At 43.6% G+C, this 27,027-nt stretch overlaps 1 protein-coding gene and 1 non-coding gene across 6 annotated transcripts in view; one reads left to right on the top strand and one right to left on the bottom strand.

The window, feature by feature from the left end:
- NEK10 (NIMA related kinase 10) overlaps positions 1-27,027 on the bottom strand; it is a 205,801-nt gene that overhangs the window by 68,596 nt on the left and 110,178 nt on the right. For all 5 annotated transcript variants that reach the window (XM_066350788.1, XM_066350783.1, XM_066350785.1 and 2 more), the window contains exons 24-26: positions 10,045-10,174; positions 9,197-9,267; positions 150-363 (exon numbers count right to left, since the gene is read on the bottom strand). In XM_066350788.1, coding sequence (XP_066206885.1) covers positions 150-363; positions 9,197-9,267; positions 10,045-10,174 — 415 coding nt within the window. The remainder of the gene's footprint in view (positions 1-149; positions 364-9,196; positions 9,268-10,044; positions 10,175-27,027) is intronic.
- Positions 13,670-13,775, top strand: LOC136382671 (U6 spliceosomal RNA). The gene has a single exon (XR_010747297.1). It is a non-coding gene; the product is annotated as a U6 spliceosomal RNA (small nuclear RNA).

Genomic DNA, 27,027 nt, shown 5'->3' with positions numbered 1-27,027 from the left:
AAATGCAAATATATCACTATATAATAGTAAAATACAACATGTAGCAATTAATATCTTCCTAACTTAAGATGAATTTTCCTTAAGACCTACAGGAACAGCTTCAGACCGCCCCACGAGAGTGCATCACGAAGAGGCCGACTGACACTTACGTGCGAGAGCAGAGCCAGCTCAGGGTGACATGTGACAGCGTTCCGATTGGCTTCCATAAAATACCTCTGTGTGCGCCTCCGTTCCCGTTCCAGTTTCTTTTCCAAGGCCAGCTGGGACGTCGATAAGCTGTCTAAATACTTCATCATGACATCCGATATCATGGAGCTGACTTCCACAATATCTGGGCGCGCTTCGGCGTCAGGAGTGAGGCATCTAAGAGAAGATGAGTTAGTTCATCACTACTCTCTGGTCAAGGCCAGGAGCAGGCCGTGGGGTTTGGAGGGTCAAGGTTCAATTCCACCGTTTGTCCATCATGGTGTTTGCACCATGTAAGATGGACTTCGAGCATAGTTTTGAATCGAAGACTTTTCCAAAGGCGTTTGACAAGTTTGGGACAGAGACAGGCAGTACTGTTCTCTTTGCAATGCAAGATTGAAGAAATATTACACACAATTATTCTTCAAAACAGAAGTCAGATTAAGACTCTAACTTTTTAATCTGCTAATTATTCTTTCTTATAGAGTTTATGGCCATGAGGTAACCAAGCGTCAGATTTTAAGACACCACTTCTATGCTTTACCTTTATGCTACTTCTTTTTAAGTTTTAAGGTAGTGAGTTTATGCTATGGTTATGATCAGCACTTAGACATCTTTTGAAATCCTATTTAACAGAGTTCAGTCTATGAGCTTTATTATATACAAACTAAAGTAAGAGAGTGTGGACACAGGGCCAGCTACATACTCTGTGCAGTTCCCAGTACAAAATGCAAATGTGGGACCTCGCAGGGAGTGGGAACATCATCTCCCCTTCCCACAGTCCAGCGTCCTGATGGCAGATGGGAGACCCCGAAGAGCTGCAACCTCCGTGCCCACACGATGCAGCTGGTACCTGGACTAGAGGTGGGCCAGAGGCCCCCACTGAATCACCCTTTGAACACACCACGGTGCTGCCAGGCTGGACAGGGATGACCTCCTCTGTACCCCAACCCAAGACACAGCAGAGCACATGTTCCAGCCTGACCCCTCCTTCCCTATAAGAACACCCCACGTACCCTGGCCGGTTGGCTCAGCGGTAGAGCGTCGGCCTGGTGTGCGGGGGACCCAGGTTCGATTCCCGGCCAGGGCACACAGGAGAAGCGCCCATTTGCTTCTCCACCCCCCCCCTCCTTCCTCTCTGTCTCTCTCTTCCCCTCCCGCAGCCAAGGCTCCATTGGAGCAAAGATGGCCCGGGCGCTGGGGATGGCTCCTTGACCTCAGTCCCAGGTGCTAGAGTGGCTCTGGTCGCGGCAGAGCGACGCCCCGGAGGGGCAGAGCATCGCCCCCTGGTGGGCAGAGTGTCGCCCCTGGTGGGCGTGCCAGGTGGATCCCGGTCGGATGCATGCGGGAGTCTGTCTGACTGTCTCTCCCAGTTTCCAGCTTCAGAAAAAAAAAAAAGAACACCCCACGGTGGGGGAGGGTGAAGGAGGAACCCAGGTCTCCCCTTCTGACACACCCAACTGCCATACTGGTTAGGGGCATGCAGCAATGATGGGGCAGGGACAGGGGGATGGGGCTGGAGGCTCAGGGCACAGGGCACAGGGAGCAGAGGGTGGAGAACTATGCCAGCAACTTAGAGAGCATGAGCTGAGGAGCCAGGCCCTCAACACACGTGATCCTTGCCCCACCACATTTCACTTCCGAAGAACAAATTCAAAGCTAAAACTATTGACCTCGATGCAGAGCCTTACACACGAGCACAGGACCGATTTAAGCGCAGAGGCCCGATGTACTTGGTCGTCAACACATAAAGCCGGCTCTGTGTGGCAGCGACATATTGTAGTCAAGTTTCTTTCTTTTGTTCCTAATCACAAAATGAAGCCAAGTGTTGAATTTCACCTTTTAATTAAATCAGGTTCTTCGTCTACCCTCACTTAATTAGCAAAAGGGATTAAAGCTGATTAAAAGTGTTTTGTTGACCTACTGTTAGTTATGACTGCTCTGTGAGGCGGGAAAAAAAGTCCCAGCATTTAAACCTTCCATTAGGGCAAATATTCTAAATTCTTAATCTGCAAATATTTAAACTGATTCAACATAATATTAGTGGTTGAATTATCAGCTGAGCTGCTTTTTTTTTTTTTAATCAAAAAGGCAACATAAGCTGATTTTACAAATTATATTGTTATATATTATGGCAAATGGGTTCTGGCATTTCTTCATCTCCTTCTCCCCCAAAGTTACTCCCCCCTCCCATCCTGTATTTGCCACCCAGGAGGCACAGTTTAGCATCATAATTAGTTTTACAGGCTCTGAGTCACGTTGCTGGGGTTTAAATCCTGGCTCATCCTTCATTAACTTTGATGTTGGGCAAGACTTTGCTTCTAAGCCTCAGATAGCCCATCCGTAAAATGAGATCATCGTAGTACCTACCTCATCAAGCTGGTATGGTGATTAAATGAAGCCACTCCTGTAAAACGCTGACACACACTAAAAGCTCAATAGATAGAAAAGAAAATCCACAACTTTCTCTCCCATCCCTTCCCACATTGAACCAACACCAAGTCCTGTGGCTTCTACCTCCTAACTGATGTTTGAATCTGGACCTTTTCCCCTCTAATCCCATGGCCATTGGCCTATTTCGTCATCGCTTGCTTAGACTACTGATATAGTCCCTTAAAGGATATGCTCACCTCTTGACTACTTCTGCTCCATAATGTAAATTGCTACCAGAATAACATTCTAAACTGATTACATCGCTCCTCAATGACCCAATAGGACGAAAAGAAAATTCCCAGCATGCCATACAAGCCCCCTCTTAAACTGGCCCTTACCTCCCTCCACAGCCTCCCCCCTTCCCCCTCTCCCCCAGCAACACAACCAATGCTCCTTCCCACCTGTACTTCCCCAAGTAGCCCATGGCGTTTCTACACTCCCATTTCTTTGCTCATTTTATTCCTTCTGCTTGAATCTGTATTTTGCTGATGGCATCATGTGCTTTACCAAACCACACCTCTTCACAGCTTGCCAAAATCCTACTTTTTCCCAAATCTCCATCAGGAAGACTTCTTGGACCACCTTCAGATAGACTCACCATCCCTCTTTTATATATTCTCATTGCACTGTCTATATGTAAGTACTTAAAACTTAAAAAATTTCTGTGTTGTAATGCTCTGTTTTGGCACTAAAATCTGGAAACTTCTTGAGAAGATAGGTATCCCCTTCACCATGGTCTCCCCAGCATGGAAAACAAAATCTAGGTCCTAAGAGAAACTCAGCAAATGAACAAACAATCTAACTAACTAAGCTGAACATCTAAGAAGTTACTATCCATCACCCAAAATATTTGGCCACAGGCTTTTGGACTCCCAGGTACATCTATCAGAAGTCCTAGTTTAGCCTCATTGCTCTGAAATGTCTCCCTGAGTTGATTTTTCAGAGAAATTCTCAAAAGTAACCCAATACTTTGATGATTCTCTAATCATATAAGCATAAAACCACGTTCTAGAAAATAATCTGGGATGTTCCACTCAGCCCATCTACTTTGTCCCAACTCAGCTCTGAGAAACCAGATGGAAAGAAGCAGAGGGCTACAGCATTGGGTTGTGGTCATTTCACGTTTAAAGAAACAGAGTTGGGCCCTGGCCGGTTGGCTCAGTGGTAGAGCGTCAGCCCAGCATGTGGAAGTCCCAGGTTCGATTCCTGGTCAGGGCACACAGGAGAAGCGCCCATCTGCTTCTGCACCCTTCCCCCTCTCCTTCCTCTCTGTCTCTCTCTTCCCCTCCCACAGCCAAGGCTCCACTGGAGCAAAGTTGGCCCGGGCGCTGGGGATGGCTCTATGGCCTCTGCCTCAGGTGCTAGAATGGCTCTGGCCACAACGGAGCAACGCCTCAGACAGGCAGAGCATCGCCCCCTGGTGGGCATGCCTGGTGGATCCTGGTCAGGTGCATGCAGGAGTCTGTCTCTCTGCCTCCCTGCTTCTAACTTCGGAAAAATACAAAAAAAAAAAAAGAAAAAAAGAAAGGAAAGAAAGAAAGAAAGAAAGAAAGAAAGAAAGAAAGAAAGAAAGAAAGAAAGAAAGAAAGAAAGAAAGAAAGAAAGAAAGAAAGAAAGAAAGAAAAAGAAAGAGTTGGAGGTGGGGTGAAAAGTGAGATGGCCCTCTTGTCCTGAGCAGGAGATCAGGTATTAACTTTGCCCAAGAAACAAAGGGCCGGCGGCATCCACAGCCAGGCACAGATGGAGAGAAACAAGGCAACTGGAATATTTTGTGCATAACAGGAAACATTCTTCCTTTTTAAAAGTAAACAGACAATACTTTCTTAAGAGTGTACTGGAAGGTAAAAATAGTAATGCTGGTGCTGCACAGACACATGAAATGTATTTATTTTCTGCCCCAAGCTCTTCAGGGTTGCTAAGACAGTCTCTCAGTTTAAAAGCCTGATAAGGAAAAAAAGAAAAAAGCTTCCAGTATCCAAATGTGCTCTCACAACACCTGTACAAACAGGGAAAAGGAAAGGCGCCACACATAAGAAATACAAACTGTGAGCTCTACCTGACACGTGAAAAAAGAAGATACATGATTGGAAACACCACCGAGTTTAAAATTAAGAATGAATTTACTGAATTTTCTCATCAATGGTTGTCCTTTATTTCAGAAGCTCTATAATATCACTAGTGACTGGCTCTGGGCCTGCTTTGCTGAGTCATAAGTGATCATTAAGGATACTTTTGCCTTTATGTGTCCCTTGTACCAGTTTTGTGAAGAAAGCAGGAAATTAAATTTGTTCCCTAATTTTTTGGGAACTAAATTTTTATAGGCTAAAAATCCAAAGCGAATTAAATATGTGACTGCATGTGGCTCATGACCGATTTTGTTTTTTTATGTCAAATTTTCCAAAGATAAAACTTTATTTGTGATGTGAACCCAGCCAGTGAGTCTTGAATAACTTTAGATGAAAACAACATCTGTTACAGAATGTACACTGCAGTCTTAATTTACAGTCAGTTATAAAACTAATTGTCAGCTCCCATTATGGCATCTTATTATTTTGAATAAAAATTATCCCCCAAGGCCCTGGCCGGTTGGCTCAGTGATAGAGCATCAGCCTGGCGTGCAGGAGTCCCGGGTTCGATTCCCGGCCAGGGCACACAGGAGAAGCGCCCATCTGCTTCTCCACCCCTCCCCCTCTCCTTCCTCTCTGTCTCTCTCTTCCCCTCCTGCAGCCAAGGCTCCACTGGAGCAGGGTTGGCCCGGGCGCTGAGGATGGCTCTGCCTCGGGCGCTAGAATGGCTCTGGTTGCAACAGAGCAACGGCCCAGATGGGCAGAGCATCGCCCCCTGGTGGGCGTGCTGGGTGGATCCCAGTCAGGCGCATGCGGGAGACTGACTGCCTCCCCATTTCCAACTTCAGAAAAATACAAAAAGAAAATTATCCCCCAAAACATTTCATCTAGAGTCTCTTAATAGTGATCGTTCATTCTCCCCGACCTTCTGGTGATAGGGTGCCCGCTGCCACCCAGCCTCCCGCCCCACTGTGTATATCTCTAACTCTGACACACACTTCCTCATGGCAAGCTGACCTTGGCCTCCTAGGAATTTCTGCTCCATGGTGTTGACTCTATTTTCTGAAGTTCCACAGAACAAATCCAATTGCTTTCATAATTATCAGTGTCATTAAACTGTCCCGGTTAAGTATTTTTAATCCTCTTATGATTGTACCCCAAACCTTGTTGACTCAATTTCCAACCCACAGTGAAAACATCCTTTCTCTCCATCAACACCAACACCACTGCAGGCAAAGACGCCACCACCTCTCAAGGGGACAGTGGGGCTTCCCCTTCCCTCCCCCTCTCATTCCCTCCGGTCTGTCCCCATAGGGCAGCCAGCATGACTTTTAATAAAGAGGAATTTTTCACTGTGTCCCAGCCTGTTAATAACCTTTTAGTACTCTCCGCAGGACTTGAGATAAAAATTCAAAACCCTCAACGTGGCCTTTAGGTCCTGGTCAGTCTGGTCCCCCTCCCCCCCAGTCAGCCACTCCAGGCCCTTGTTACTCTCTCCCTCACTTAACATTCTACATTAGCAATTTCTTTCAGTTATGCAAACTCAAACCCTCTTTCCCCAGGAAAGCCTTCACAGAGGCTGGTCTAGGAATGCTTTCTCTACTGCTTATTATTTGAGAATTAGTCATTGTTCGGGTCTCAGATTACAGGTCCCTTCTTCATAGAAACTCTTCCCAAATCCCCAAACCTGGCCAAGCTCTTCTGTAATCTCCTATTGTCCCCTTTACCACCCTTCATTGAATTGATCATAATTTGTTTTATACACCTAATTTGATAAGTAATATTGTTAATAATAATACCTACTTATATGGAGTGCTCACTACATGCTGGGTCTGGTGCTAAGAGCATCAGAAGCATTATCTCATTTAGGCTTCAAAGCAAGCCCATGAGTAGTCACTATTGCTACCCGTACGCCACAGATGAAAAGTGTTAAGATGAGTGGAAGAGTGGGAGTGTGAATCCAGTTGATTCAGAAACCTACTGATGCTCTTAACCTGTTCATGATAATGGCCACATACGACTCTGCCAGTTGCCTCTTAGCCCCAAGAGGCATGGATACCCAGAGCCAGGGAGCCTGTCAGAAGCAAATCACAGTTCTGCTTGCCCAGTGCCACCAAATCAGAATAATGTCTCTGTAGTGTTCTCTGTGCCACCCCTCCCCTGCTCTTTGTGGCCATCAAACACCTATGAAAAGGAGAAATTAAATGAGTAAATCTGGTACTCATCTCTTGACATCTCTGAAGACTTTCTGAATTTTTAAAGCACTTCACAGAAAACAATGCAGAGAACAGGAACAAATCGTGGAGATGAGCAGTTTAAATACACTGTCTGGATTCATTAGCAAAAAGGCACGATCCAGTATATGCAGAATTCAGATGACTTAGAAAAGGGTTTCAGCTCATTTCCCATAATATTAACAATGACAAATGCCAACATCGGTCTAGATTTACCATGTGCCAAGCTCCCTGCTAAGTGATCTGCATACATTACTTTGTGCAATCATCCCACCAGCCAGATGAGGTGGATAGTATTACAATCCCCCATTTTACTGAATGATGGAACAGAGATGCAGAAAGAGTGGTCAGATTGTTTGTGTAGAGTCTGCAGTTAGTGAAACTCAGCCCCAGCTGGGCCTGAGGCTCTTTGTACAGCAGGACAGCACTGTGCTGAACAAGGAATATATAATATCCAGATATAATCCAGCCAACATGTGAGGAGTACCTACCAGTGCTAAACAATGTGCCTGGGGGAAGATACCCAGGGGGAAGGGGCACGGCCCAGGTCATGTGTGTGTGACATCCCACCAGAGAGGGTGCTAAGTGCAAGGACAGGTACGGAGATGAGCTTGAAGGGAACTGGGCAACAGCATGGATACAGTCTATCCAGGAGGACTCTAGGGTTTCCATTATAATAATGAAGATTTGACTCAGCTCAATGAGGCAGAGAAGTAATCTTGGGCCAACTTAAGTGCCTAAAATGGTCCAGAAATAACAATCAGCCAGATAAATGAGAGTCATTTATTCATACCACCAGTGTGTGTTAAGGGTCTACTTCGTGCCAGGCATTGCTCTGGGCACTGCACAGCTATGAGCTAAACCCGCAGAAGTCCCTGCTCTTGGGGAGGTTTCATTCTGGCAGGGACAGAGAGACCATAAAGACACAAGTCTGCATGCACACGTATAAAAAGTCAGGGTGATGGGCGCTGTGAGCTTTATGAAGTGGGCCAGGGGACAAGAGAGCGCAGCAAGGCTGTGGGGGCAGCAGGGTGGGCTTCCTGCTACGGGGACATTTCAGCGGAAAGCCAAGGGAAGTAAAGGCCTATGCCCTGTGTGTTTCAGAGAAGAGTTCCAGAAAGAAGAAACAGCAAGGACAAAGGTCTGGAGGGAGGGTGCACACCAGGATGAACCGGGAGCTCCCAGTGGCTGGAGGGAGGGGAAGGGGGAGGGAAGTGGGTGAGGGGTCAGCGGGGACGAGCCCTGGTAGAACTTGGCAAAGAGAAGTTTCATTAAACTCCTACTATATTCATAGCTGGAAAAATTCTTCCTGACTTTCTCTGAAAAATTATTATACAATATGACACTACTGATTTAAAAATAGAAATGAGAAATGTCTATAATTTTATATAACATGGCTTTTTTCCATTTCATATGTTCTTATCCAGCCTTTTCCCGCATTCATTCATATTTTTAGGGTTTTTGTCATAGTTACAAACAAGTTCACATCCTGTTGTACTTTAGGTTCATACCGAATGTATTTGACATGTTGATACAAAGCCTTCGAAAACTACATTCTAGTGTTTGCATAATATTTCAAATAAATGTACTATTTCCTCTCGGACACCTCATGGTTTCCAAGTGGTCACTCTTACTGATGAGGCACAAATATTTTTCTAGCTTTGGATTATTCAGGAGCCCTGCCTGTGCATAAATCAGGGGTCCCCAAACTTTTTACACAGGGGGTCAGTTCACTGTCCCTCAGACCGTTGGAGGGCCGGACTATTAAAAAAAAAAAACTATGAACAAATCCCTATGCACACTGCACATATCTTATTTTAAAGTAAAAATAAAGAAAACGGGAACAAATACAATAGTTGAAATAAAGAACAAGTAAATTTAAATCAACAAACTCACCAGTATTTCAATGAGAACTATGGGCCTGCTTTTGGCTAATAAGATGGTCAATGTCCAGTTCCATATTTGTCACTGCTAGCCGTAACAAGTGATATGACGCACTTCCGGAGCTGTGACGCGTGCCTACCACGTCACCGGAAGTAGTACTGTACGCATGCCGTGCTTTGCGCCACATACAGTGCTCCTCTCACTGTTCACCAATGAAAAAGGTGCCCCTTCTGGAAGTGCGGTGGGGGCCGGATAAACAGTCTCAGGGGGCCGCCTGCGGCCCGTGGGCCGTAGTTTGGGGACCCCTGGAGTAAATATTTTAAAAAGTGAGACTTTGCAGATGCAAGGTATTTCTTGAGATTCCCTGTATGTTTGGAGGTGGAAACTAGTTACCTGCTGATGGTGTCTGTCACCTTCTCAGAGTAGATTCCTTCCGACACTGGTTCATATACGGCCTCCACTATCTGCAGGACAAACAGAGCCGAGTGATGGAAGTAACGGGGCCATGATCTCTTTGAGCAGGATGCCTGGCACCACAGGGGAGTTACTCGATAAGCATTATAACTATACACAAATTTTAATCAGGAACAAAGCACCCCAACAGATACAAAATCGACATCAATTAAATAGTTCTGGAACTTGGAATTATATTCTTCAAGCTGAGCTGAAGTTAACCTCAGGTTCACATAAATGATGTGCGGGATAATGTACTGAATTGTGAGTAGTCCAAACTGCAATTAAGAACAACAGAGGGAAGAAGGATTGAACAAGAAAAAAGGAGAAAGAGAGAGAGAAACTCATGGACAGGGACAACAGTGTGGTGTTTAAGGGGGTGGAGGGAGGTGGAGGAGGATATGGGGCAGGAAACGGTGATGGAAGGAGGCGTGGCTTGGGGGGTGATCATACAATACAGTGCACAGACGACGTGTTGTGGAACTGGGCACCTGAAACCTGTATAATGTTGTTAACCAGTGTCACCCCAATAAATTCAATAAAAAGGACGACAACAGACCGAAAGTAATTTGATATATTCATTGGGCAATTATAGGGGAAAATGTACCAGGAACATGATGTAGGTTTAGAAGAAAGGAGAAAAAAGAAACTGGATCATGTGGTTAATGCAACACCTGCTGCTGACTGACAGTTTCATTAAAATCACAAAAGTTTGGCTGCAGAAGAAAAGGAACGGCACGTCCAGCGACACCAGGCCCTCTCGGTCGCCGTCCGCCAAGCCTGCTCACCTTCGTGGCCAGGGAGAGCATGTTGCCGCTGTGGAAGGGAGGGCTCAGTGTGGCCATCTGGTACAGGATGCAGCCTGCGGCCCAGACGTCCGCCTTCTCGCCGTACGGCTCACTCTTCAGGACCTCCGGGCTGAAGGAGTGGAAAGAAGGACATTCATAGACACTGACAAAGGAATAAGTCAGCACAAATCAAAGAAGTCCAGTTTTTAAGCTACAGCGGGAACTATAAGAAAAAAAATTGAAATTCTATCACTATTTCAAGTTAACCTATTAAAAAATATCTAAATTCCCCCAGACTTGGATGAATCGTGAGCATAAGCACTAGATGTCAGTGGACCAGGAACAGCTGCCCACTACGTATCCAGGGAAGTTGGCGCTTCCAGAAACCACCACCCCTCTGTGCGGATGGAGTGACACTCGGGATCTTGTACCTCTCACCCCTGCCTCCCAGTAGGCAGGCTTTGTTACCCACTCTTGCCTTTGCTTGTGATTGTGTTGTCTTGCTTTGGCTATGCAGGTCCCAAGTGAATAGAAATGTGTCTCCTGTTATCACCTGATCATCTGCTTACATTTTTTTTTAATACCTAACAAGAAATAATGTTCACAAGAGAAAAATGTCCGCGGCTCCCTACAGCCAAATTTCTCATGTTTCCATCTAGAACTCAGAAGATCTGTGTTGTATTTCCCAAAGCTTGTGACGCGGGGCTCTGGGTGCCCTGCCCGCTGCTCAGATCCCTTGTCCACGCCCTGTTGCCGGGTGCTTTCACTCTATAGCAGCACGTGCATCTCTCTGGAGGACAGACTTCATTTCTCCTCAAACAATAATTACTCAGTGAGGGGGGAAGGCATTTGTTAACAACAGACTTGACTCGTTTATCTTTCTCATCATTACCTCTCCTCCTCCTTCTCACTGGAGCCCACACACTCCTCTCATTCCCACAGACAAGCTCCCTTTGCAAGGGCTTTGCAGGTCCTCCCAGCAAGAGATGGAGTCTACTTCTCCAACCTTTCCATCTTGGCTTGCCCATATGACTTACTTTGGCCAAGGAGACACTTGGAAAGCACTTACTCTTTAGAACTCACTCTCTCTTTTTGTTCTTGAAAACCCTATGAACACAACCAGGTAACTGAGTCCAGGCTTGCCAACCATGAGACCTGTGAGTGGAGCCATTGAAAATCAGGTACCCACATGCCTATGTTAGCCCAGAGAACACACTGATCAGCAAGCCCAGATGGGACCACCCACGTTGCCAGCTCGCAATATATTGGGGATGGTGGGGGCCAGAGAGGGGAAGGTTATTGTATGAAACCATTAAGTTTTGAGGTGGTTTGTCAAAGTAAACTGATATAATAGCTTTCATCAGATTCTCAAAGCTGTCCATAGGTCCCTCAAAAAGACCGAGAATCACAACTCTTGAAGAGAATAAGCAAAAGAAATAAAAGACAAAACAACACAGTTGCTAACTATCACTGTGCTTCAGGGATCAAACTTCAATTAACCTCTATGTTAAGAGTTTCATAATTACAACTAAAAGCAATGACAAACTGAAAATAGAATCTGGTTTCCAGAAGCCGTAACAAAATGTTCTGTTACAGTCTAAACTGTGTCCTCCAGTTTTATCTGTCGCAGTCCCAATTCCCCAGAACCTCAGAATGTTTATGCAGGATGACTGAAATAATAAAATGCTCTTAGGATGGAACCTAATCCAATATGACTGGTGTCCCAAGAAGAGTGTGTGTACACAAAACAGCCATGTGAAGAGGCCGCAAGAGGTCAGTCTCTGCAAGACAAGGAGAGAGGCCCCAGGAAAAACCAAATATACCAACAGCTAGATCTTGGACTTCCAGCCTTCAGAACGTGAGAAAATAAAATTCTGTTGTTCAAGCCTGTATTTTGTTATAGCGGTGCTAGAAAACTGTTGCAGCTTCTATGAGAAAAATTACCCATGTGATTTTCATCTTCAAAAAGAACCTAGCCCTTGGAAAATATGGCTAACATCACTGATTCAATCACAGTTTACAAGTATCACATGGGTTGTTGTTTTTTTATAATTATTGTTTAGAAAACCATTGTGAAATAATTCACTATCTTGCAATGATTTTTAATTTCTCTAATTAAGTAAGCCCAATTACATTTTGAGAAATACAGAGTTAAAGCACCAATATTTCATTTAACAGAAAGAAGTTAAATAGTACATTCACTCACTCTCTCTCTCTCTCTCTCACACACACACACACACACACACACACACCACACACACACACAATTTAAAATGGATTTTCTTTTCCCCCCAAATAAAGGAAATATTATTCAGTATTTAAAAAAAATGTTAGGCCTGACCTGTGGTGGTGCAGTGGATAAAGCATCGACCTGGAAATGCTGAGGTCGCCGGTTTGAAACCCTGGGCTTACCTGGTCAAGGCACATATGGGAGTTGATGCTTCCTGCTCCTCCCCACCTTCTCTCTCTGTCTCTCTCTCCTCTCTCTCTCCCTCTCTGTCTCTCTCTCTCCCCCTTTCTCCTCTCTAAAATGAATAAATTTAAAATAAAATAAAAAATAAAAAGAACGTTAGCCCTGTTGGTTAAACTTAAAAATATTATTTTTATTTATCATTGCTAACCTAATGTATAGCATGATGGCTATAGTTAATAATGTATTGTATTCTTAAAATTTGCTAAGAGAGTCCTGTACACTACAAGTGTCCTCACCACAAAAAGGTAATTAGTGAAGTAATGGATATGTTATCAGTGATTTTCAACCTTTGTTTCTCACGCACTCATAAACTAATTACTAAAGAAAAAGGGGCCCTGACCTCTTCTCCCTTAGTAACTAATTTATTTGTGCCATGAGATGAAAATGGTTGTATTTAGTCAGGGGCACGGACCTTAGTAATTAGTGTGTGTTTGTGCCATGAAAAAAAAAGGTTGAAAATCAATTAACTTGATTGTGGTAATCATTTCCCAATGTATATGTATATCAAAACATCACACTGCACACCTGAAGTATATATAATTTTTAATTGTCAATAATACTTCAATAAAGCTAGAAAAAAAATTTAAGTATAGCCAGAACTAGTATAGAGTTAGCAGATTTCAAAAAAACAATGTATATTTATAACAAATATTTTAATAAGTAAACATACTTCATAATCAGCAGCCTTGAGGGGGGACTACAGTAAGTAAAATTTATCTAACCAATAACTCTGTTTTACAAAAGGCATAAATTCACAAGTTGATTGTGAAAACAGGTAGAAGAAAGATGAGAAAGGATGCTCAATCTAATTTTTTAAAGGCTAAACTGTTTAGATGTTTAAATTCCATTAGTAGTCCCTCACTGATACATAAACAATGAAGTTGCTAATTGCTAATGCTTCTCATTTACTCATTAAGTGAGATAAACAAAAAAAAATGTTGAACCTAGATGTTTTTCAAAATATTTTAAAATATGAACACTTTGCTAATTCATAAATAATTCAATAATATGATGATTTATATAAAATGGGAGAGGAAACTTCTTACTTTTAAATGTCACCCAGTGAATGTAATGAGGTGACATGGTAAAAGGCTTTATGTGAAGACAGGTATATTCTTCTTTGTCACAGGAGAAATAAGATTATTGATTCCCGTGCTACTTTGTCAGCACATACACTAAAATTAGAAGTATTCAGCAAAGATGAGCATGACCTCTGTGCAAGGATGGCATGCAAATATGTGAAGCATTCCATATTTTGGAGACAGTACAATGACAGGCAAGGGCACTATACAACTATATTCTGGTTAATAAAGTTACTGCCCATAGCGGTAAAGAGTAACAATGCTGATACTGCTGTACATGTGTACTGCAATTGAACACTAAAGTAAATGAATGGCAGGTGGCAAAAGCCAGGTTTCTCAGTGTTGGAGTGAAAAGTTACAGAGAGACAAGGAAAGAAGTAGGGGAACTTGACAATGGGGTAATAGATCAGCCTTGGAGAGAACAGTATCAACTCGTGTTAACCTTACAGTTAATACAGATGATTACATATACAATAGTTACAGAGCCTGACCAGGTGGTGGCACTGTGGATAGAGAGTCAACCTAGGATGCAGAGGACCCAGGTTTGAAACCCTGAGGTCAATGGCTTTAGCGTGGGCTCACCAGCTTGAGCGCAGGGTTGCTGGCTTGAGCATGGGATCATAGACATGACCCCATGGTTACTGGCTTGAACCCAAAGGTCCTTGGCTTGAAGCCCAAGGCCAGTGGCTTGAGCAAGGCATCACTGTCTCAGCTGGAATCACCCAGTCAAGGCACATATGAGAAGCAATCAATGAAGAACTAAGGTGCTGCAACTATGAGTTGATGCTTCTCATCTCTTTCCCTTCCTGTCTGTCTGTCCCTGCTTGTCCCTCTCTCTGTCTTTCTCTCTCTCAAAAAAATAGTTAGAGGTATATGTATATGTACAGGTTAATATGCACATATATCTCCTCACTCAGTGAGTTTAAAAAAAGACCTAGAAATGACCACACTCCAGAGCACTAAGCACCCGTAGCACCAGACCTTGGTCTCTAATACCATCCCCCAGTAAAAAGAATCAGGGTTCCTTGCAGAAAAGACTGATTCTAGGACTGGGATGGAAAGAAAAAGACTAAATGAGCTGGAGAATAGTGCTGTAATGCCAGGAATTTAGTGTTCAAAAACAAACAAACAGAAGCCTCACAATAATGGGGGTAAGTCGGAGGCATTTCAGAGGGACTGTCCCGACCTAGCGGTCCCAAGAAGTCTGGGCTGGACACACACACGTGTGTGTATATGTTCGTGTACATGCATGTGAGCCTTTTCTTAATCTGAGAGACTCAGGGCCTGCCGCTCTGCATCCCACTGAACTTTCCTGCTGTCGAGACCCAATGTTTCCAAGGCACCTGCTGCTTCAGTAATTCCTGGTGTCTCCCCATTATCACACCAGTGACGCACAGTTAAACTTAACCTTCCAAATGCTTTCCGGAAGGATAAAATTATACCATTGGCTGGGTGGAGTTCATAAGAACAAGCTTATAGATACCGCTAATGAACAGAAAGAAATAGTAGGGCTGAGGCAGGTTCTTCTATCTAAGGGTATAAAAATTTGCACATGAAATTAAAATTTTGAAGAGATTAAAAAATTATCATTGAAAACAGATCTCATTGGTAATGTCTTAGAAATGGTGTTTGGAGACATCGTGAGAGAAAATTTTTTCTCAGCATCTATGAGTCTATTTCTCTTTTACTTGTTAATTTGTTTTGCTCATTAGATTCTAACTGTCCGAGGGGAGGAGTTGCAGGGCTGGGTGAGAAAGGTGAAGGGATTAAGCAAAAATAAGAACTCAGACTCAGACAACAGTGTGGCGATTATCAGATGAGGGAGGAAGACGAGGGTAGAGGGGGTGTCAACGGTGACGGAAGGAGACTTGACTTGGGGTGGTGAACACACAGTGCAGTGGACAGATGATGTGCTATAGAATTGTACATCTGAAACCTGTATGATTTTATTAACCAGTTGTCATGGAGACAATGAGTACTTGGAGACCACATGGAGTACACCGAGAACCTAGAACAGACCCCCTCACAACCCCTTAGACAGGTTTCATGAGGTAGCCAGACACCCAGTCCTCACAGGTAGTTATTGATACACACAAATAGAAGCAGAGAAGAGAATGAGGGAGTCAGGAAGAGGAACTTCTTTAGAGCAGATAAAAGGGCAAGAGAGTAGCTCAAATGTCCCCACCTATTGATTAATCAGTATTGTTAATTCTATAATTCTATCCCTATTGTGCTACGTTCATCATGTTACTGCATTCAGTACTTTTGTCAATAAAGCCACTGTGGCTTTTGCCTCAGGGCACGGAACTCTGTTCCTGTTCTATGTTCCTATTCAGGGCCTCTACAACCAATGGCACCCCCATAAATTCAATAATTTTTTAAAAATCCTCAGCAAATGTTAGAAAATACTTATAAAAGAATCTTGAGAAGTTTGGGTCAAAATGAAGGCTAAATGTTTGGAGACACATTTCTCCGATTGAAATAATTCACCCACTAATATTTGCTCCACTAAGTAAAGATAGAAAAGGGATGTTCGTATCCCACTGCAAAGTATTAATTCAAAGTCTATTAGAAAGTACATTTAGTTCTCCAATTATGGCTATCAAACTTTCATCTCCTTAGACGGGCTTTAAAAATAAAAAGGAGAAAGAGAACTAACTTATTATTGTTAACTGAAAAAGAAACAAAAGTGTAAATTTTGAAAGAATATATACCATCTGTGAGAATACAAGACCCACTATTTGCTCAATTAAGGAGACAAAAGCCCCTATGAATTTATGAGGATAATAATCTGACCTGAAATGACACAATTAAGTCTACATGCCTATAACTACAGTTAATTTAAGCTGAAAAGTAAATTATGCCATATCTTGGAATGATTCAATGCAGAGCGTTTAGCAAACTAGGATAGCTAAAGCACATACAGAGCACGTGCACCTATGTGTGTGCGTGCCTGTCAGGGCATGGTTATGGTTGGTGAGGCGAGTAAAATGTTCCTGAAATATGGCTCAGGCCCTAGGCAGTGGGCTCAGTGGTAGAGCACTGGCCCAGAGTGTGGATGTCCCGGGTTCAATTCCCAGTCAGGGCACACAGGAGAAGTGCCCATCTGCTTCTCTACCCCTCCTCCTCTTGCTTCTCTCTTTCTCTCTCTCTCTCTCTCTCTCTCTCTCTCTCTCTCTTTCTTCCCCTCCTTCAGCCATGGCTCTGTTGGAGTGAGTTGGCCCCACACGCTGAGGATGGCTCCATGGCCTCCACCTCAGACGCTAAGAAGAGCTCAGTTGCTGAGCAACAGAAAACCCCAGATGGACAGAGCATCACCCCTAGTGGGCTTGCCAGGTGGATCCCAGTCAAGATGCATGCTGGAGTCTGTCTCTGCCTCCCCTCTTCTCACTGAATAAGAAAAAAATAAATGAAAGAAATGGCTCAAAAAAAGAACCACTATTGGGATGGGAATTAATAAAAATTAAAAGTGTGGGAAGTTGGGAGGACTCAGGGGAATAAGTCCTTGGGTGCATTTTCTGGGAAAGAGTGAACAATATGATAGTCAGATACTGGTGAAATGAGCAGAGCTTAGCAGAGAGGACTCAAGGCGAAATGACGCGTGTACTTGCAAGATCCATCCGTGCTATAATTTTTTTATTAGACTCTATTATTATAAGTAGTCAAGGGCACTGATAGAATATGGTCTGGTCCCATGGGAGCCATAGAAGTTAAAGGGACTTCTGATCAGCCCTGTGGGGTTCTGCACTATGGAGGAATGGAGGGACTGAGGTGAAAAAGGGACAGAAGAATGAGCCTCCACTAATGTGCTGGTCAAGGGAATGGGACTGATGGTCCATGGGGAGGAGGACAAGGGAAGGGGAAGTGCCCTCATCTTTAGGCTCCTGAGCCTCTGGCCTGGTGATGGAATGCATATCAGCATCATTAACGTAGATACAGGGGGAGCAGGCGGAGGAGAAAAACTTGTTCCATTTGGAATACATTAATTCATGCCTGTGAGAGCCACAACTAGGGATATCCAATGGGTAACACCAAACTGGATGTTAACAGTCTCCTAAAGCCTAACCTCTCAGGTCCTGTGGCCAGCACCACAGAAATACTCTCAGCTCACAGACGCCTGCTGCCATTAAAGAGACAATTTAAAAGATTTGCTGTCTAAACAGATTTAAGTTTGCCCTAAACACAAAGGTCTTACAGAGAGAAAAGAGAGTTAGATGACACATTCAAGAGCCATGGGATAATATACTATGCCACTGAAAGAAACTGACCACACCTAAATCACAAATTCTAGAGTTTGCCTGGGTCTAGGCTGCCATCTAGGGCTGGTGGCCGTAGCCAGTCAAAAGCCAGAACACCAGTTAAACGCCAATTACTAAACAACTGCAACATTTGAGACATGTTTATACAAACAAATACAATATTTGGGGCACAAGCTGAATAACGCTGCTGTTTATTTGAAATTCAAATTTCCTCAAGCATCCTGATCTTGTTCTAGTTGCAATATTCTCTGTGTATTCTCACTGGTGAGCGCTCAAGTCATCCTTCTTGCAGAAAGGCTCACAGGAAAGCTATTTATGCATTAAATATCGTTTTCTGCACTTACTTTAGAAAAAAATGATGGCAACGTATTTATACGAGGCAGTTGGGACATTTCTCTAAAAGCACCACATTTCTCTCCTGTTGCATAAAGACGTGTATCTCTGTGACTTAACACCAATGAACTCAGTGATTAAAGTTATTTTAAATATAAAGCATCTTAAAGTATAAAACACATATGAATACATGAAAGGTTAAGTCGAGTCCCAATTTTTGCAATGACTGTATATTCTCTGTAAAGGTTTTAGTTAAACCATAAATGAACTGGACGTAGGATCCATCAGAATAGCCTCATTAGTTCCTTAGGTCGCGGTGGGTCAGGACTGGTTTCCAGATGCCAAACCTTCCCATTGGGTCACCTGCTTCCTATGGAGTAGGGAGACAGAGGCGTGATTCAGACCCCTGAGTAACATTTTAGGAAGTAGCATGGTGACACACTCTAGTTGGAAAAGTTACTAATACACTTTTCATAAAGAAATGGTAGATGACTCTTAAAGCTAAAACTGACCTATTATTTCATTGATTAATGCAAAACTTCTTTAAGCTAGGTAAGTGTTTTACATAGAAAAGAATTTTACCTGGAGAGTGAAAAGTCAAATTCCATTCCATTTTCATCTCCCCACTAGGATCCATGGACATTGTCCAGCCGGCACAATTGATTTTAGATCATTTGATGTCACGCTGCAATTTATGAAGAATCTATTCATGAGATAATATATGTGCAAGTGCCATGAAAACTAAGTGCATACAAATGCAGAGTGGCATTACTATGTAGAGAAATCTGTGACCTTCCGTGTGGATTGCGACAATCAGTGGGTTAGATTAAATCCAGAGGAAAAGAGGACAGAGGGAAAGGGGATGATAGGATGGGATAAACCTGAAGGGAAGGGGGGAGGGCGCTGTAGGGAGGGGGGCAAGGGAGATGTTCAGGGGGATAGGGGGAGGGGGGTGCCTTTGGGGTGACCCTAGAATCTATGTAAACACAATTAATTAAATAAAAATAAATAATTTTTTTTAAAAAAATCAGGCAGCAGACAATAGTGAAGATGGCACTGTTCTATTCCTGAATCCCGAGCGGGTCGGAATGGACAAACAAATATTTAACCTTTGGCCTATTGAAGTCAAAGCCAAATAGGCCAAGAACATTTTCCAGTCTCGGTGAAAAAGGTTCATCGTGGGAACTGTGGTGCCTGGCTCCCTTTCCAGCAGCCCGGTTTGAGAAAAGTATGTGTGATTGCAAAACACTAGCGGCAGCCTACTCTCACCCTGTCCCCATGCCAGCCTCCCTCCTGATTTTTGCTCCTGGCTCACGGCAACCCTTATGTAGCATGAATACGCCCTCCATCCCCAAGCAATGCTATCCTTTAGCATGTAGGTCAAGTTCGACCGATAGGGTGAAGCCTCTCACCCATGCCAGCAAACACAGATGGCCTGACAATGAATTCTAACATCGCTACAGCTTGTATTGTTCCCCGGTCATATTTTCATTTATTCGACAAATAGGTATTGACCACCTACACTGTGCCAGGCCCTACTGCTGGTGTTGGGGACAGAGCAGTGAACAAAACACACCAAAAAATCCCTGGTCTCAAAGAGCTTACATTCTAACTAATATGTAAGTAAATAAATAAGAGTTAATGAGTGTTATGAAGGAAAAAATAGTCATTTAAAAGAAAACGTGTATCTCATGAGTTAGCATTGAACTGTTTTGTGGCATCAAGCAGCTATTTCAGCTTCGAAGAGTCTGAATGACATCATCTCCATAAGAGAGAGAGGTTTGTAAGATATTGTCCATTCCTGTTCTGGAATGCTGTGTCCATTGATTAATGTTTAAAACATCTTAATGACAAATATACACACAGTTTTAAAACAAAGGTTAAATTCATTTTTTTCAGGATGAACTAGACATTGAGGATAGACTCACCATTATGTTCAAAATTAGATAGCTTTCTACTCAAAAACAAATCCCTGAGCATATCAACAATATTTTATTTCTATCTTGGCAGGTGATGGAACCTGTTTTTTTATTTAGGATTTTTAAACAAAATAAAGGATTTTTTATTCTAAAAGATAGCTAGCACATATTTCAAGATCATTTTTTTAGAATTCATTCTTTTTATTTGTAGATGTCTTAGGCTGAATCCTCACTGTATTTCCTCATAAAACACTGGACAAATAGATCCTAAATCTGCACTCTTCTGTGGCTAACAAAGAAAACATGCATTTTTCTTTCATCTTATAAATGGATGTTCCATACTTCTGTAACTGAATATATGAAAAACCTTTGGCCGTGGCCTCTGAAAGCTTTGTCATGAATGATTCACTCTGTCTACCTACTCCCGATAAGCAGACCATTTGCTAACCCCCAACAAAGAAATCTCATATTCAGTGTGATATCAGGGGTACAAAGAAGCTTCCTTCACCCAGTGAATCTTTACGAGGCCAATATCTGCATCTCAAAATTAGTGATCTCTTATTTTCTGTTAAACACTGGAGATTCCTGGGAAATTGATAAGGAGAAAATGAGACGGAGGGATTAAAACATGGAGAACCTATGGCCAGAGTATGTTTGATAATGACTGTCTGGTGGACAATGAGCTAAAAATCAATAGCATGATATAACACCAAATCCAAGGCTAGATGTGAAGCATCTTTATAGTATTTTCCCTAAAATCAGAGTGTGGCATAAAACAAGTATAGGAGAAATAAAGAAGAAAAGATTCCCAAGAGCAAGAGAGGAGATTTTTGGGGAGAGGGGGTTGTGTATTTTTCTGAAGTTAGAAGCAGGGAGGCAGTCAGACAGACTCCCACATGTGCCCGACCAGGATCCAACCCGCATGCCCACCAAGGGGCAATGTTCTTCCATCTGGGGCATTACTCCATTGCAGCCAGAGCCATTCATTGCAGCCTCAGTGCCTGAGGCGGAGGCCATGGAGCCATCCTCAGTGCCCGGGCCAACTTTGCTCCAATGAAGCCTTGGCTGCAGGAGGGGAAGAGAGAGATAGAGAGAAAGGAGAGGGGGAGGGGTGGAGAAGCAGATGGGCGCTTCTCCTGTGTGCCCTGGCCAGGAATCAAACCCGGAACTTCCACACACCAGGCTGACGCTCTACTGCAAGAGAGGAGAAATTTTAAGCCATATTTTATTACAACTGCTCTTTGTTGTCTGTAAGAAACATGACAAGAAACTTGTGTTCTTTGCTATTTTGTTTTGTTAACATTCTTGTTTGCCATAATTGGTTATTATCTCTACTAACCTTACTAAAAACCAAGGTATGTTTGTTTGTTTGTTTGTTTGTTTCAAAAAAAGCAATTGTCCTATACCTGACTCCTAGATTTCTGGGTAAAAGTTAAGGAATGAGGGTTCATTTCTACTACCACTTTACCTGTGCTAAGTTGCTCATTTCCCTCCTCCTGTAGGTAAGGGGCTAAAGGGTCCATCTCAACTTCTCTTCTCTTCCTCAAGTCTCTGAACTGCAAGGCAGGTGGCTTCTATTTTCTATAGAAGCTTCTTCCTTGAAAATTTCCATATTCCCAATTCCCAACACTGCTAAAATTAATCTTAACAATCTGAACATTTATAAAAAGAATCCCCTTTTCTCTCTTTAAGTATAATAACTACATATTTTTCAAAACAAAGAAACAAAGCATCTTATTCAGATCCAAATTTATTGTGTCCCTAAGCTTAGGAACTAACCACTATCAGCGGAGTCCAGGGATGCCAGTTCTATACAGAGAGAATAAATCAATTTAGCAAAAAACCCGGTGTGGCTGAGTGAAATGAGACCTTGACCTTGCGAGACTATTTTCTTTGTATTTTAGTTTCCTTTCTCATGCAACAGAGAATGACTCTGTGTTATAAGGAAAGCCGAATGAAACACAATTTCTAAATATAAGGCCCAGAATACCATATTTACTGAAGTAATTTATACTCCTTCCCTTTTCTCAGATGTTGGCAGCTTAAATGGGAGAAAGGGCAAAAGAAAAACAGAAAAAAATGAAATGAGAATTGTACTTGGCTTTATTTACCGCATTTAGAAATTGTCACCTTAATCTACTGCACCAACATTGAAAGGTTCAGTGGTTTGAAATTGATAACTACAGAGATATCTTAAAAAGTTTCCTCTCCTTTCTCAAATTTATAAAAAGTATAAACTGACCAGCTTTGTGAATGAGTTCACTCTCTGAATGAGAACACAGGTCATTCCCAAGAGAAAGGTCCAAGAATTCCATACAGTTATTTCAAATTTAGTACAACAATAAGAAATAACAGAAGGGACTGAGGGCCTAAACAAAAATGGGAATTCACAATGCTAAAATAAAACAAAGGAAACGATTGAGACAAGCAAACAAAAATGTATTTAGTACATGACAGCCACTTCTCGCTAATGGTTTCTTTCTCTTCTACTTTTGTGGAGAGTTTGTCTGGGTTAGCAGGAGATTTTGTTTTCAACTTTTATTTCCCTAAGATCTCCTAAGATCGTGAATAAGACAAGATGTCTGTTCTCACCATTCCTATTCAAACTTGCACTGGACCTTCATAAGATTAAGGCAAGCTGAATGCAGCACTACAAAATAACTAACACGTTTATTTCCTTTGCCTCTGAGATGGTGATTTGGCTTCCATATTTGCTCACTGTCTAAATCCTCTGACGTCCCCTACTCTTTCCTTTCCCTGGTCACCCTCATCACTGGTATCTCTTTTCTTCTTCACTTTTGACCTGTCACCATTTTATCAGCCAGACTCACTTCCAAGCAAGTTCTGTCATAATGTCTACAAGGGAGGAAAACACGGGTCAATTTGTATAACGCTTCGGGGGTACACAGTAATCATACCAGGGCCCAAGGAAAGTGTCGGCGCCCACCCAGGTCCTCCGGCCTTTCCCTCCAGCACTGTAGCACTGAGAGGTCCTGCTCTTCCCATGGCTTTCTGCACAGTTCCTGGGGACTTTCTATACGCACCTGATGAGGGTTCCTACAAGCCCCGTAAGGAAAGTGACACAAGTCATCTACTCCTGACAAGTGAGTGCTGGGATTCTACAAAAGGGACAGGTAAGATGGTAAACACACACGTCCCTGTACACACGTCCCTCTTCCCCTTCCTTCCCTCCCACCCTCCAGTGTCATTCTGCAGAATGAAAAAAAAAAAAAAAGCACTTCCATTAAGTGACTGCCAGGCTGAGATGTACCCAATGGTTTTACAATATGCCAAGAGAAAAATTCCAGGTCTCCCAGTATCTCAACATAAATTTCAACCCAAAGAAACCATAGCTCCCGCTCTCCCCTAAGTATGCTGAGTCTATTCAGAATTGAACTGAGGGATAATTTCATTATAACAATTCAAAACGACCTGGGTATGCACCAATGCTGAGGGCACAGAGAAATATGTCCCTATCGTGTGGAAGAAATAAAGGCACTGCCCACACCATAGCAGTGGAGGTCTGTACGCCACTAGTGCCCGTCGGGTGTGCTGGGTCAGCCCTGGAGTTACTCAGAGTGCCAGTTATCAATTGAATGCTCCCCAGCCCTAATGTACCCTTCAATAAACAAGGCAATTCCTTTAAGCATTTCTCCTTTAACGTGAGCAGAGTGCTAACCCTTTTCTGTCGAGGGGACCAGAAGGACCTTGCCACCTGCACCTGGAGGCAGAGCTTTCCTGACACTTCTAGCATGAGCCAATGGTAGGCAGTATGGACATGAAACTGTCCAGTGGAATCTGCCCAGACAGAGGCCCAGATCGCTGCCCCCCTGTAATCCCGTAGCCTCAGGCTGCTGACCACCTTTCAGCAGTCCCCTGAACACAGAAACCAGAGTCCCTGCATCGCCCGCACCCCTGCAAGGCCTCAGGCTTGTGTGGTGCCTGGACTCACCCCCACTCCTCCCTCCCTGTACCCTGCTGCTCCATGCCCTCGCCATGGGGTGCTGAGCCCTGCTCCCCACCTGTGCCGCCGTCTGCTGCCTGTTAGTCCAGCAGCTCCACCCCAGCGACGGCCTGCACCTCGCCTCTCCCTCTGCAGGCCGGTGGCCTGAACCACACCTTCCACAATGAAGTCTTCCAAGTCTGTCCTTCCTGTGTGCTCTCCCTCAGCCCAAAGATAGCACGCACCATTCCCTTATATCACAGCTTCTTTCTTACCATAGCTAACCACTCCTTATTAAACTTCCCCACATAGCCCACTGTGTCATTCCTAGCTCCTGACTGGGTCCAGTCTGCTACCCTTCATCCTGAGAAGATTTCAGGCTGAAATGCCAACTTGAGGTATTTAAAATAGACTTTTTTTTTAATATATCATATCACAGCTCTTGACTTCTAAAGCCACTTTAGGGGCTTGTGCTTATTTCTGACTGGTGACAGTGTTCTATTGCAGGGGTCCCCAAACTACGGCCCGCGGGCCACATGCGGCCCCCTGAGGCCATTTATCTGACCCCCGCTGCACTTCCGGAAGGGGCACCTCTTTCATTGGTGGTCAGTGAGAGGAGCACATTGACCATCTCATTAGCCAAAAGCAGGCCCATAGTTCCCATTGAAATACTGGTCAGTTTCTTGATTTAAATTTACTTGTTTTTTATTTTAAATATTGTATTTGTTCCCATTTTGTTTTTTTTACTTTAAAATAAGATATGTGCAGTGTGCATAGGGATTTGTTCATAGTTTTTTTTATAGTCCGGCTCTCCAACGGTCTGAGGGACAGTGAACTGGCCCCCTGTGTAAAAAGTTTGGGGACCCCTGTTCTATTGTGTTCACTGACTCTGACCACAAATTCTCACATCTAGAGGTAAATGTACTTCTTGGCCCACCCATGGATCTGGGCGGGGCTGACTTACTTTGACCAACAGAAGGTGGCGGGAGGGATGTTAAGTGAGGACCATGGCTAGCCCGTAATGGATGTGCAGCTTCAAGTTCTGCTTCAAATCCTGGAATGCTGCTCCAACTCAGTCATGTAGGCAGAGGGCTGCCCGGAGGGGAGCCGAGGGCCCCGGCTGAGTCCACACCCACCGCCCAACCTGTGAGGCCACCCGGGACCTCCCGGCAGAGCCGGTATGCAGCTGAACACACGCAGTGACTGAGCCCGGGGGAACCAGCACAGGAACTGCTGGCAAACCCACACACACTGTTGTTGTTTTAAGCAACTATATTTAGAAATAGTTTGTTCTGTAACAATAAATAGCCATCACATGGTCCCATTGGCAAATAATTTTCCTAATTTTTAAAATTATTCACAAATTGATTTGTGTTAAATACATGAAGACATAGCCCACCATCCTGCTCAGAAAACCATGTTGAAGGAAGACCTCTGACCATTCTGAACTCCCTCTCACACCTCCTTCCAGTCGGAAGTGTGGAATATAATATACACAAAGACACGGCTATCAAATATTTAAATAAAAAAACTAGACAAATAAAAAACATGGAGAAAGAAACCCATTGTTTACAGACCCACACTTGTAAGAACGAAGACTTTAACAAGATAAGGAAAGAACGTAGAGAAAATGACAAAAAGTGATTTGGAAAGACCAGTCAATAGAGCAGCAAGGGCTTCCATGGACAAAATCAATCAGCAGACAGCTCCCTTTCTGTTGTTTGTACTGCTGGGGAATCCACAAACTAGACTCTGACGACTCCACAACCACGCGGCATTATGCATCTATATTCAGACTTTCAATCTCGGCTAAGCCAAGCGTTTAATGCCAGGGACAAAGTAAAAACTAGCCATACCCTAACTATATATACTATATAAGGTGTTCTTTCCCCATCCATACATTTCCTGTAGTGTCAGTAAATTCAAAGACAGTATAATGTCAAAATTATATGAGACTATAAATGTTATTAACTTGGGACTATTTTTTTTATCTTTTCTAGAAACTCTATAACTATATGTTTGTTTATTTATTTATCTTTATTTATTTATTTTGACAGAGACAGAGAGAGTCAGAGAGAGGGACAGACAGGGACAGACAGACAGGAAAGGAGAGAGATGAGAAGCATTAATTCTATATTGCGGCACCTTAGTTGTTCATTGATTGCTTTCTCATAGGTGCTTTGACTGGGGGGCTACAGCAAAGCAAGTGATCCCTTGCTCAAGCCAGTGACCTTGGGCTCAAGCCAGTGACCATGGGGTTATGTCTATGATCCCACACTCAAGCCAGTGACCTCAGGGTTTCAAACCTGGGTCTTCTATGTCCCAGTCTGATATTTTATCCCTTGTGCCACCACCTGGTAATGCATATAACTTTTTTTTTTTTTTTCATTTTTCTGAAGCTGGAAACAGGGAGAGACAGTCAGACAGACTCCTGCATGCGCCCGACCGGGATCCACCCGGCACACCCACCAGGGGTGGTGCTCTGCCCCCCAGGGGGCGATGCTCTGCCCATCCTGGGCGTCGCCATATTGCGACCAGAGCCACTCTAGCGCCTGAGGCAGAGGCCACAGAGCCATGCCCAGCGCCCGGGCCATCTTTGCTCCAATGGAGCCTTGGCTGCGGGAGGGGAAGAGAGAGACAGAGAGGAAAGCGCGGCGGAGGGGTGGAGAAGCAAATGGGCGCTTCTCCTATGTGCCCTGGCCGGGAATCGAACCCGGGTCCTCCGCATGCTAGGCTGACGCTCTACCGCTGAGCCAACCGGCCAAGGCTATAACTTTTTATTTTTAATTCATAAAGTGTCTCTGGACATTATTGTCTGCTCTGCTTATTAGCATTATTATTTTTTCAGCTAATAATAATACAATCAGTGGTTTGATAAAGCAGCATCAAGTCTCTGGAAGAGGAAAAGGAAATAAATGAACCCACCATATTGCTGCTTCTTGTGGCAATTACCTTAACAGTATAACGATTCCAG

The sequence above is a fragment of the Saccopteryx leptura genome, chromosome 10, assembly GCF_036850995.1.
Source record: "Saccopteryx leptura isolate mSacLep1 chromosome 10, mSacLep1_pri_phased_curated, whole genome shotgun sequence".
In the NCBI taxonomy this organism is placed as follows: Eukaryota; Metazoa; Chordata; class Mammalia; order Chiroptera; family Emballonuridae; genus Saccopteryx; species Saccopteryx leptura.
This window is presented reverse-complemented; position numbering and strand designations above follow the sequence as displayed.